At 43.5% G+C, this 11,929-nt stretch overlaps 1 protein-coding gene across 1 annotated transcript; it reads right to left on the bottom strand.

Moving 5' to 3' along the window:
* LOC147433985 (uncharacterized) lies at positions 1-3,451 on the bottom strand. The gene is made up of 5 exons (XM_086490613.1): positions 3,211-3,451; positions 1,042-3,082; positions 690-742; positions 449-596; positions 1-374 (listed from the first exon to the last, which is right to left on the bottom strand). The coding sequence occupies exons 2-5, from the start codon at positions 3,025-3,027 to the stop codon at positions 69-71; spliced, it is 2,493 nt and encodes an 830-aa protein (XP_086346739.1). The 5' UTR covers positions 3,028-3,082; positions 3,211-3,451; the 3' UTR covers positions 1-68.
* Between the last annotated feature and the right edge of the window lie 8,478 nt (positions 3,452-11,929).

The following is an 11,929-nucleotide window of genomic DNA, read 5'->3' on the forward strand; positions in this document are numbered from 1 at the left end:
TGAAGAATAAAACAGCATCAAAGCCTTGTTTATGTCGTACTCTACAGTGAAGACTGCAATGGGCCTCTTTAGGATATGTCATCGGACAAGATTATAGCATCTGTACAGTAGTAGCCTGAAGGTAATACCCTCTTTATGTAAGGCTTAGTAGATGGCTCATTCTCGACAAACCCGACTGCAGACCATGCTTGAGACCATTCCCAGACAAGGAGAAGAGCTCCTCGCTCAAAAACTGGTAAAATCACCACCAATAGCAATTTATGTAACTCCATTAGAAATTCCAAAGCTGCTGAAAGTTCACCTATCCCAGGAGCTTCAATGGTAGGGTATGTTTGGGCATAAGGGACAACACAGGAAGAAAACTCGAATGTACACTGCCGGCAGGGACCTTTTAAAACCACCGATGTAGTTCAATAAATTCCAATAACGATAATCAACTCGAGCTCACGCTGCTGAGCTTTATTTTGCATTCCCTCATGACTCGCAGGTGCGTCTCTTCTTCCGAGGGAGATTTAAGCAGGTAAACAAGACCAGCCAGCCCCTGCTCCTTATGACTGGAGTTACAGCTTGAGCTTTCTTGACATGGGTTGAAAAACCTGCAAAAAGAATAATTTACTTAGTGCATGCTCGGCAGATCACAAAGAAGCGAAGGATTTGAGAAATTGGTATGGGATATATCTGAAGGATACCTCCTCTTCTCAGCCATTGCACTGCTCCGCATCCTGGCGAAGGATAACATACCCTGAAACAAGATAAAAACAGTACTCAGATTCAAGCTCTTTGTATGCATGAAATTCAAGCTTTGATACTTTCACAATGTCTCCTTTTGACAAACAGTGTACTTGGATACATTTCTATACATTTAAGTTACTTTAAAAGACCACCATTTACGAATGCATGTATATTTGCAATGATAACCTTAAGACAATTTTGACTGATTTTGCGGTCCATTTGACACCCGTGAATCACACAATCACTTGTTACCTAATTAAACAAGATGTTGATTGAAAAGTTCAAAAATTGTAAAAGAACTGCGTTTACCTTGAGAAAAGAGACAAAAGGCAACTGCTCATGATGCCCTTGCCTCTTAGCTCCTGTTATCCAAACATCTCCTTTCAATTCTCGTAGTTGCTGAGCTATGTCCTGCAATAGTTTTAATTCCATGTTCTCTTTCCTCAATGAATCTATTGCCACCTTCATAAATGCCCTTTCTCCTTCAAGAGCCTGAAGTCGTAGCTTCAGGTCGTGAACATCTTCAGCCGCTGCACAGCTTTTCATAGCCTCTTCATCCACGGGACTTACTTCAGTCAACAGCTTACCATTTGCTGGAGCATTATAGCCTTCCAAATGACCGGTGGGTATTGTATTTTTGAAAGAAGTCACTGACCTCTGTTCAGCTGGCTTACATTCAAACACCTGTAGAGAATCATCCACAACGACATCTGTGTTTGCCATTGGACTCTTACACCTTTCAATGCAGGAAGGTGGGCCAAAGCTGTTGGGATCGCATTGAACCTCATAAACATCATGGACACCTTCAATTTCGGCATCTCCTGTATCCAGAAATCTTGATTCGATTTTTAAAGCCTCTAAACCAGCCCCCTCATGATGTGCCGAAATGCCATTGTCCTGTTCACTATGTTCTGCATTTGTTGTGATCCTCTCGCTGTCTAAAAACCTTATATCCTCTGGATCTAGATGCGTATCCGTTGCAAAACCTTCCCTCAACTTCCCACAAGTTGTCGAAAATGATGGCGATAAGTGCTTATCAAGAATTCTTGTAGCTGCTGATTCATCTAGGGTCCTTGTCAAATCATGAGAATCCCGATCAAAGCAATCAGAATCAAATGCTTGGTTGTGACCTAAACAGGCAAAACGCTCTTCCAGACGGGCTACACGATTCAAAATTGATATGCTTACATCTTCTAGATCTTGTGTGCCAAAGATACCTTTTGTGTCTATGTGTGGCTTGTGGCCCTCATAATAAGTGTCCTCAAAATCATGACCTTGATGTGACGTAACTTCAGACAGTTGATGACGCCATTTCATCGTGTCACCCAATTCTTTCTCTTCTGTGACATCTGTAATTCCAATTTGAGAGTAATAAAGCGGCTCATTTGTATTCAACCAAGAGAGAGAAGCCGGCTGGTTTCCCTCCAATAATAATGGCTGCTCATGGTCCAATTGATTGCCCTGTCTAGACTTTATCTTCAAAAGCATACTTCTGTAAGCTTCTACATGTTCCTGCAAAGAACGTACTTCATTCTCCATAACCGATAAAGCCTCCTTCAAAAGTGTAATTGCTTCTTGATTGTAGGTTTCTCTCTCCTCTGAAGCAAGCCTATAATGCCGTGATTCCACTGAAGCAGCTGATTTCTCCTCCTGAAGCCGCCTGATCATTGCCATGGCTTCATTAGCAGCTGTGGCAGAAGCACACCTCTCTTCTTCCAATTCTTTATGTAGCTTTCTGAGAGCTTTCCTTTCATATTTAAGTACTTCTCTCAACCTTATAATCTCCTTTTGACTTTCCTTGTCAAATGAATCGTCTGGACCGCGAACAGACACTTCACTCATTGCTACATGGACTCTTTTCTTGGATGATAAACCCAAGCAAGCTCCTTGTATATGTTGTGATTGCACACAGCGACTAGCTGGTGAGCAATCTGTGGAGTTAAGTGGGCGAGAAGTGTCAAACTCTGGTTTATATGATGACACTCCAGATTTTGAGCCCCATTGAGATGGATTGGCAGGCTTATCAGGCTCCTTCTTTTGAAATGCATCACTATGTGTGCTGTTCCTCATGTTACAAGTATCTCTGACAATCTGTGGCATGGTGACCCATGCAGGTTCAAACGAGATATTCTGATTGCCGCCCTCTGTCTTTGGCATGATGAAGCCTTCAACCTGGAGCCCTGATCCATCATTGGATTTCCTCTTGATGCATCGGTACCAACAGCACAACCTGGTTGGTGCTAAACTGGGAGATTGCAATGAAAGAGGAGGGGTGCGCCCAATGTCTGTTGTCATGGACCTTCTCCCTGTTCAGGGGAGTAGTGTCCGATAAAGAATCCGCAGTTTTGATCTGAAACAAAGCAAACCAATCAAACCCTCCATGGTTGATCGACATGGCCATTGAGCTCAAAGAAAGGCGAAGAAGATTCTGGGACCTTCATGATGTTCAAGTAAACGATTGGAATATCAAAACCTTACCTTCTGTCCATGTTAAGGGAGAGCCTTGTAAATAAAAAGGGCGTTGCTAACGAGCCCGCAGGGCATGGACGGCTGGAAGAACAACACATTAGAGATCGGATGCCGGCAGTGCTCGCTCTGCAGAGAGAGAGAGAGAGAGAGGGGGAGGGAGAAGAAGTGCTGACGTGAAGGTCGAAAAGATCGTCAGACAGAGATTGAGCAATTGCAGAAGAGGGTTTCGTCGATGGGAAAGAGTAGCGCCATTTCACTTTTGGCTCCAATTCAACGTCCTCCCATTGCCACGTGCCCTATAAGCCTAGGAGGTCGGATCGATGGCCACCCTTAATTGGTGGAGTTGGGATGGAATGTTCACCGTCCGATAGAAGATCAATCCGTCACATATATAATAGCATATTATTACATTGAGTTGAACGATTACTGTCAAGGGGAGTTGGCCTAGGGTAAAAGTCCCCATTTAGAGACGCTGAAATTGGCGGGGGCCTTGCGCGAGATCTTATGGTCCATTTCAATCGTTCATAGGCTCGGTTGATAGCCAGCGAGTTGGGGCATCTGCAGCAAAAGGCGCCATCACCTGCGAGGACTCATAGCGAAAGCAGCACATAGAACTTCATTTTCTCGTGTAACAAAAGGAGGGATGAGTTGCACGACGCTCAGAGGGGTTTTTCAAGCCATGGCTGCCAGCGCAGATCGCACTCGCAAGGGATGCCTCAGATTTGGAGTTACTTGCACTAACCACACAAGCTTTCGCTCCATGTTATCTCTAAATGGGTGAAAAACAGTTTATATTTTTGGGCGTGCGAGGGCCCTAAAGAGGGCTTCGTCTTTTTACTGGCACGCTTACCCTAGCAGTTAGGGTAGAGGAGCCAGTAGGGGGATGGGTAACTTGGGGAGCTTGAATCTCCCTCCCCCGAGCTCAATTTTTTGCGCTGAGTAGCTCAATTTAATCGCCTTTTCATAAGCTTTCAGGAAAAATAATTTGGGATTGGTCGGGTTTGAAAGTCGGTAGTCGCGGCGCGATTTTCAGAATCAAGTGTATTAAAAATCGGCATGAATAAGAACACCAATGGGGGCCAAAAGAGGTAAAATGCAACCACATCGTCTTGAACCCACGCCCCGGCCAATGAGAAGGCTTTATTTTAAATGAACTAGCCGTTTCAACTCCACTTTTTTGTGCTTCTTTTGGTCCCCAAACATATTAAAATTAGGGGTTCATGTGTCTTTTCTCGGGGGGGGGCGTACCACAACTGGCCCCTCTACCCTAAGGTGAGGGGCTTTAAACACGCCCAGTTCTTGAACTTCACCAGATAACAATGGTTCAACCCCTGCAACATACGGGTGGGGTGCAATCCCTCAAAACTAGGTGATGCTTGATTGCCACATAAGAAAAAGATGAACAATTACAATGCCAATTTAGCACAAAAGAAAAAGATGAACGATTACAATGCCAATTGAGCACGCATTTTATGCTTTAGAGCCGAGTCCCTCTAGCATTTAGTGAGACTTATTAGTGAACTATAGTCCCGATTTAGAGGTCAGTCCCCATAGCATTTAGGAGAGTTAATGAGACTTATTATTGAACTATAGTCCCGTTGCTCTAAGTTTGCCAACAAATATAGGAATGCAAAGAAAAATCGGCCTACTTTTACCTCCAAGAGCATCATGTTGTTACCAATACTCGATAAGACCACAAACTACTCCGTAATGGACGTAAAGCTTATCGAACGAGGTGAAAATTCACTCTGGCCTACAAAGGCTATTGAGAGGAATTTCATAATAAGAGATTTCTATGTGAGAGAAAGATAGAAAGTTATTGTAGCATTTTATAGAATATTATGTTTTTTTGGAAAAAAGTGTAATAATGTATTATGATGATTGCAATATACTCCAAAAGCATAAAACATAATGTCTGACACAATACTCAATGCCCTTTTTAAAGAGAGAGGTACATAAATGTCAACACCCTCTCACAAGGGCCTAAAAGAACTAATTATTTTTTTAAAACTTATCAATTAGCTTGCCATGTGGCACTAATTGCAAACTTTATTGTGGAATCAAATCCGCCTTGGTGTGGGGATTGACTTCTATTGGTGGCAACAAGAGCCTTGGTGGCACCCTCATGTCCCTTGGTGGCTCAAATACTTATGTCTTGGCTAGTTTCTCATCTTGAAGGCCTTGGTGGATTGTCGTGATGTCCTTGGTATGTGGGATGGTGCCTGGATCGATTGTGGATTTTTTTTTGGTGGTTCCTTGGCTTGCTTCAGTGGTTTCATCCTTGATGGCTTGGTGGACAAGCGAGGTTGAGGTGACAACTCACCCTTCTTGGTGGCAGCCCCTTGTTGGTTGGCTCTTTTGCTGCTCTCCTTGTTTATGGTATCGTTGTCTTCACTACAGATTGGTGGCCTATACACTGTATGTCAAGGTGACTGACTTGTTAGCTAGCTTCTATGGTATCGAAACTTTATCGGTTTGAGTGGGGTTGCATTGTAATTCTTTTTATTATAAATATGATTATACTACCGTTCATGTTTGTGAGTATTGCAAAAAAAAAAAGAATAATTTTTCGAGTATGTCAATCTAGAGGAACATAGACATGTCAATGTACAAATGCATCTCTTGCAACAACCAAGAGGATCTCTATCCAATGTAATTTGCACAAGGTAAGTTTATTTTGATTTTGATACTTTTTTCACGGTTTTACCTGGTAGTCCGTTTTTTTTAATAGCAAAACTCACAATTGTGAGTGAAATATATTAATCAACCCAAATAATTACAAGGTCTTGTCATGCTTGTGTTGAGCCATAACATCATCCAGGGACCATAATTACATCTGCTATCAGGATCGCCATCCCAACCAACTCGCCCCCTTATCCTTGATACATAAGGTCCATTATCATGTTCTTTTGAGATCTTTTAATTACCGATAGCCAAGATTTTCCCCCGTACTAGGTAGTCCTATGACATGAACTAGCTGCAAACCACAAATGTATAAGTGATTCACACTGTAAGTCTTAACAATATAAAATATCATGCTACAATATATTTTAACCACAACTTATTTGCTAGTTTTGGTATCTCAAGTTGTAATGATTTATTATAAAGGTAGTGCCATAGTGCACACACGCCTCTTGCTAGAACTTCGCTTTGAATAGAAGGGCAAGATATTGTAATTTTTCCACAATACACTCTAGCTCTTCTCATGTGATACACATGCTCTTTCTTAGAAAAGATTTGACCTTCCTATTTCACACACACTAGCAAGGTTCCAACACGTAAGTGAGAGAAGAAGGAAGACATGTCTGAGGTCAAGTCAGAGTAAGTGTATGCCACTTCTTTAACTATAGTTTCTAGTGGTCCTCCTTGGTTGACACTCTCTTCAATTGACACTCTGCTCTCTATTTCTCTAGCTAATCCCTAATTTGCTAGTACACAGCCTAATATAAGGTACATAAAGACTCATAATGCTTAATGGAATTGGATACCTAACCATTTGATCCAATACCAATATAATTCGGTTGTCATACTTCTCCTAGTCTGAACTATCCTTTAGTTCCAACTTGATTTCACTAAGTCCTGCAAAATGAAACAATCTGCTAGTCAATATATTGGTTGCAAGTATGATCCCCAAGCACATACAATGCACCCTGCTCCATGAGTTCCTTTGCTCCCCTAAGGCTCCAACACTTCTCAAGAGTGCTTTCCTAGTTGCAAAGGTTGTGAAGAAGCAAAATTTAACACCTTTCAAGGAGATCTTCAACAAAAAAAACTCAAAGCAATTAAGGCAAATTCAAGCAAGGGGTCTTTGAAGGGCCAAGCATAAAAGCAAAGAAAGTCCAAAGCAAAGGATTCGAACAAGCTTCAAAAGACTTCACATCCAACATTCAAGGGGAGTTGAATAGCTCCCACAAAAATGAGCTTTCATCATCAAAGATTGAAAGCTTCTTCAAGGGAATCAATGCTTCCTTCAAAGGGGTTAAGGCTCAAGCTTTAGGAAATAAATTCTGCTCTCTCTCTCTCTCTCACACACACACACACACACACAAAATTCTTGTCATTCAAAGCTAAAATCTTGCATCCAAGGAATCAACTTTTTCAATGTATGCCCAAAATGTCATGTACAGAGATGATATGTTATTGCACTTATGTGAGGAGAAAGACATTACCCTTGAAGTGTCTTTAAGTTGTAAGACCTCCATGTCTAGCACCATGAGAGAGAAGAAAGGTCCATCTTCCCGTCGGGGGGGGGGGGGGGGGGGGGGGGAGGGAGCAACATCATCATCACCTAGCATTGCATTCAGTTTTGCATTTTCCAGTAGTCCATCTACTTTTTCAACCAATAAAGTTGTCAAGAAATGCTACAAATGTAGAAAGCCCAGACCCAGGCATGCATCTTCCTCCTCGCTTGAGGAAGGAGTTGCCGCCAAACCCCGAGGCCAAAAACCCATGAAGAAGGGCAAGATTATTGCTTTGCAAGCAAGAGAAACGTTTTCAAGAATTTTTTGGCAATGGTAGTAAGTATTTTGCTTTCTTGAGATTGTTGCTCGCTTGAAGTTGCTACTTGTTTTTGCTTCAAATCGTACCAAGTTTATTCTCCATACATCGTTTTGCTATCCAAAAACTACATTTCACAAGATTGTTAGTCACAAAGTGCTTTCACAAAATGCAAAAAGAATTTAGTATGGATGTGGGCATTAGATACCGTGTCTAGATTCTCTTTATAATACTTACAAGCCTTTAAAAGCAATTTGCTTGCATGTGCTAGTAAGCCTCCCCAATTTTGGAAAGCAACGTTATTTATACGAGTCTGAGGAGATGCTATTGGGTTTAGATAGAACTACACAAGCTAATGCAAAAGAAAGCAGGACGTGGCATGTAAAGCCTGGCTGAGTGGGACGTGTCGTAGGAAGGTGGCAGCAACACAGAATGCCAAAAAGGAGGCGGCCATTTATTTGAAGTAGGTCCAGTTATTACGCGTGTGTCTTGGGGCTTTTTGTGACGAATGCGAGGCACAACCTGATGTAAGTACACTGGATTCTTCTGGTGGTCCATTGGCCCGCAAGCTTTTTGAACTGGATTGTTGTGTTGGTGTTTTTGACTGTGTCAACTCACTATTGCAGTATGCGTTTGAGTATAGCAGCTTTGTGCTGCTGGTGTTTTTGACTGTATCAAGTCAGTGTGAACATTATGCTAATAAGGACCATGCAGTATACTCCAGCTTGTTATAGAATTGATATTTTATTATCTATTGCAACTGACAGGTGGCAAAAGAATCAACAGATAATGGATTATGCAAAAGGATATTACATTTTATGTATATTTATTCAAGTGCTTTTTTATGAGCTTTGGCCATTTATGACCGGCCGGCCAATTTGTACTCACATTGACCATTGAAGAAATCTATAAATGAAATACGTGCAAAAGGGAAATGGTCACTCTTGCACGGGGGAGATTGCACCCAGTGTCTGTGTACTTCTTCTCTCCTCTCCCCTCTTCTCTCTCGCCGTGCCGGCGTAGCACTCCGCTCTAGGAGGTGCGCCTGCACTTGCTCTCTCCCTCTCTCCCACTCTCGTTCTCTCTTTGTTCATGTGCAACATTGGTTACGTACTCGTGGATGTGCCAAATATGCCGATTTGTGCTTTTCATGGATTGCAACGTGTTATTTACGTATTTTGCAGGGCAACCGCGCCTTCCGTCTGTAGCAGTGGTATCAGAGCTTGAGAAAACGCTCCTGGTGGTATGATCTTCACACCCATAGGAAGGATCATCCCAATTAGACCTTACAGATAAGTTATTCAAATTTTGATCTATATGCCTGAAATTTTATAATTATGGAGATAATCATGTGCTAATTGTAATATTCTTTGTAGCATTATATTTAATTTTAGTATGTGAGAGAGTTAATTTACGGGATCAGAAATGTTGGCAGAGATACTCGTACATTATAGAAGGGATACTCCGAGGAATTATTCACCAAAGGATGAGAAATAGGTAAGAAGAATGTGGTAGAGAAGAGATTAGGATTAAGCGTGTTTATTTGGCCTAGCTTAACTTTTGGGCTTGATGGAAGAGCTATCTAGTACTCGAGACAAAGAGGATGAGGAAGTTTAATGTATTGCAAAATAGCGATAGTGGGGCGGCCAAAGGGGGAAGTCAGAATTCCAAGAGACCTCTAAAAACATGGAACAACACAGCGTTGGCGATCGTAGTAGGCATAGAAAAACAACCTCTTCGCAGGGCAATTTTTTTTAAAAAAAAAGCTACTAATAAGCCATAGTGGAGAGAGAATAAATGCTATTATGTTGACAAAGCCATGTCATGCGACTGCACTGCTGACGAGTGAGCACCACTCCCACAACCCGAGGTTAGACATGGAAGTGATGACCACCTCACATCTTTGTTCATGCAGAGGCGCGCAACGATGCAGCAATGCTGGGGAAAAACTTGTGCGTGCTGCACAAACGCAGAAGAGCACCTCACCACACGCACATGACAATCGGACGCCATAGGCCGGTTACATGCCTTGTCATTGTTGGTTGCCAAAGATGAGCTATAGTAAAATAGCCGCAATAAGGCCGTGCAATATGGATCACCCCATAGCGCCAACCTTTTGAGCAGTGGTGTCGGGATGAGGTAGTGCTCACCCTCAAGCTCTGAGGTACACACAATAAACCAAGGTTGCACATGCAGCCCCACGTTTTTTTGGCTCAACGCTCGTTAAAGAACCAGACATGTGTGCGCTCTCAGTCACCCAATCTGCCACACCCATTTGCATGCAAAGGAAAACGACTCTCCAACACCCATGCAAGGCGTTTCACTAGCACTATGCCGCAACTACCTCTCTCTCTTACGACAGTCTCCAACCAACTATCTTCTCTGGCCACCACCCACCATCAACCTCTCTTTTGTTGACGCTCATCACCGACCACCATGGTCTCTCTCTATCTCACACATAGTCGTCGGCCTTTCTGCTCTGCATTTCCAACTCACTCTCGCCCACCACCTCGCTTCCCAGCATGCGTGCATGTACTGGCTGCGGTCATAATCCTTCTCTCACCTCACTCACCCCGCATCTACAACCAGCAATTTTCAATGTTCCCCAACTGCACCAGCTAAAGAGCGGCCCATATTTCATCGCTATTATCAGCCACCAGAGAAAACGGCGCTCTCACTCTCTCTCTCTCTCTCTCTCTCTCTCTCTCTCTCTCTCTTCAGATGGCTGCCCGAAATTGGTTGCGCACTACTCAACCACCATGCAATCTTTGTAGGACAGCTAGACATCCACTCTCTCTCTCTCTCTCTCTCTCTCTCTCTCTCTCTCTCTCTCTACACAGTAACTGCCTCGAGCTCTCTCTCCACCACTCATCCCCCACGAGTTGTTTTCCCATTCCCGCCAACGTCCGTATCCATAGGAATTGACGACTTGAATACTGCCATATGATCTCATCCACTCGTCCCTCACCCACTTCATCTTGCAATGCCGACAACCAACCAGTTAGTTGCTCTCTCTCTGTCTCTCGTGAGCTGGCGGCCCCTTGAGCCTCTCTTCCCATGCATCCACTGTTCACACAATATGCACACCGCCTACCTCTCTCTATCTACAGAGTACCTGCCCTGAGATCTTCCTCAACTTCTACGCTGCCACCTTTGCGGCGAGGACAATCATCAACCCGGTTGCAGTCGAAACTATTGCAACAACTACAGACGCACCTACTGCGGCCATTTCCACCCGCCACACCTTTTGTGGGTTGCCCTTGCTGCGCAATTATCACATAGCCATCACAATAGCCCAGCCTGATGTCGAAATCCCTGCAGCCATAAGCTACCCACATTGAATTTGGGTGACGCATGCTTGTGCCCAACACCCCCCCCCCCCCCCCCCCCCCCCCCCCCCCCCCCCCCCCCACACACACACACACAAACATGAGCTCTCTGAGATAAATGGAGGCTTGAGGAAACAACCATGCAGCGACAAGCTCCAGGTGGAAAGGGAAAGAGGCATCACTGTGAAGTTTGCCTTCCTCTCCTGCGATGTAGTGGTAATGTTATGTGCTGTATAACTGCCAGTTCGTTTCACCACTAGGTGGGCTGTAGTGGAGCATGAGGTGGGGATTCGATTGTGAATGGGCTCTGGAAGCATGCTACTCGAGTGCGTAGGTCCCATTTTGGGCAGTCCGCAGTTCTTGTCACATCCAGAGTATGTGTGTCAATTGCGAGCAACTTTGTCAAGCTTCAACTGAAGATTTGATATGCCAAGGCCCAAGAGGGATGCAACCATCAAGTTCAGTAGCACCCATATCAACTCACACCATCATAACAGGTGGGATCTACTAAACTCAGGTTTTTTTCAAGGACTGCTTGGACAACGCTTGGCAAAGAGCATGCACGTGTCTAACATTACGCAGTTCTTCTCAGAACTTACTCATGCTATGTATCATAATGGGTGAAGCCTTCTCTTGGTTGCATGGTAAGTGTCGAGTGTCCTAGTTTACCCGAAACTTCTCGAAAGTCCCGTTCCCGTTCTTGTTTCTGAGTCCTCATCCCTCTAAGTACTTTCATAGGCTTGTGTAGGTGAGGATGCAGAAGACTACTAATAAGCCTTGAATGTGCTCAATTTTCTCAATGCACCTATATATCGACTGAATATAGCTACTTGTTTCTGTTGATTTCGTTTCAAATTGTGAGAATCATTTTCAGAATTTACCATTAGCATGCACAATTTGTA

This window comes from Adiantum capillus-veneris, chromosome 19 (assembly GCF_014529385.1).
Source record: "Adiantum capillus-veneris isolate H3 chromosome 19, ASM1452938v2, whole genome shotgun sequence".
Classification (NCBI taxonomy): domain Eukaryota; kingdom Viridiplantae; phylum Streptophyta; class Polypodiopsida; order Polypodiales; family Pteridaceae; genus Adiantum; species Adiantum capillus-veneris.

What these genes read in the sequence shown, in the direction of transcription:
- LOC147433985 (XM_086490613.1), bottom strand. Translation starts at nt 3,027, where the DNA reads ATGACAACAGACATTGGGCGCACCCCTCCTCTTTCATTGCAATCTCCC. An exon ending in GCAATGGCTGAGAAGAGGAG is followed by an intron (nt 597 to 689) that starts GTATCCTTCAGA and finishes TTCTTTTTGCAG; the next exon opens with GTTTTTCAACCCATGTCAAG. An exon ending in GCAAAATAAAGCTCAGCAGC is followed by an intron (nt 375 to 448) that starts GTGAGCTCGAGT and finishes CCCTGCCGGCAG; the next exon opens with TGTACATTCGAGTTTTCTTC.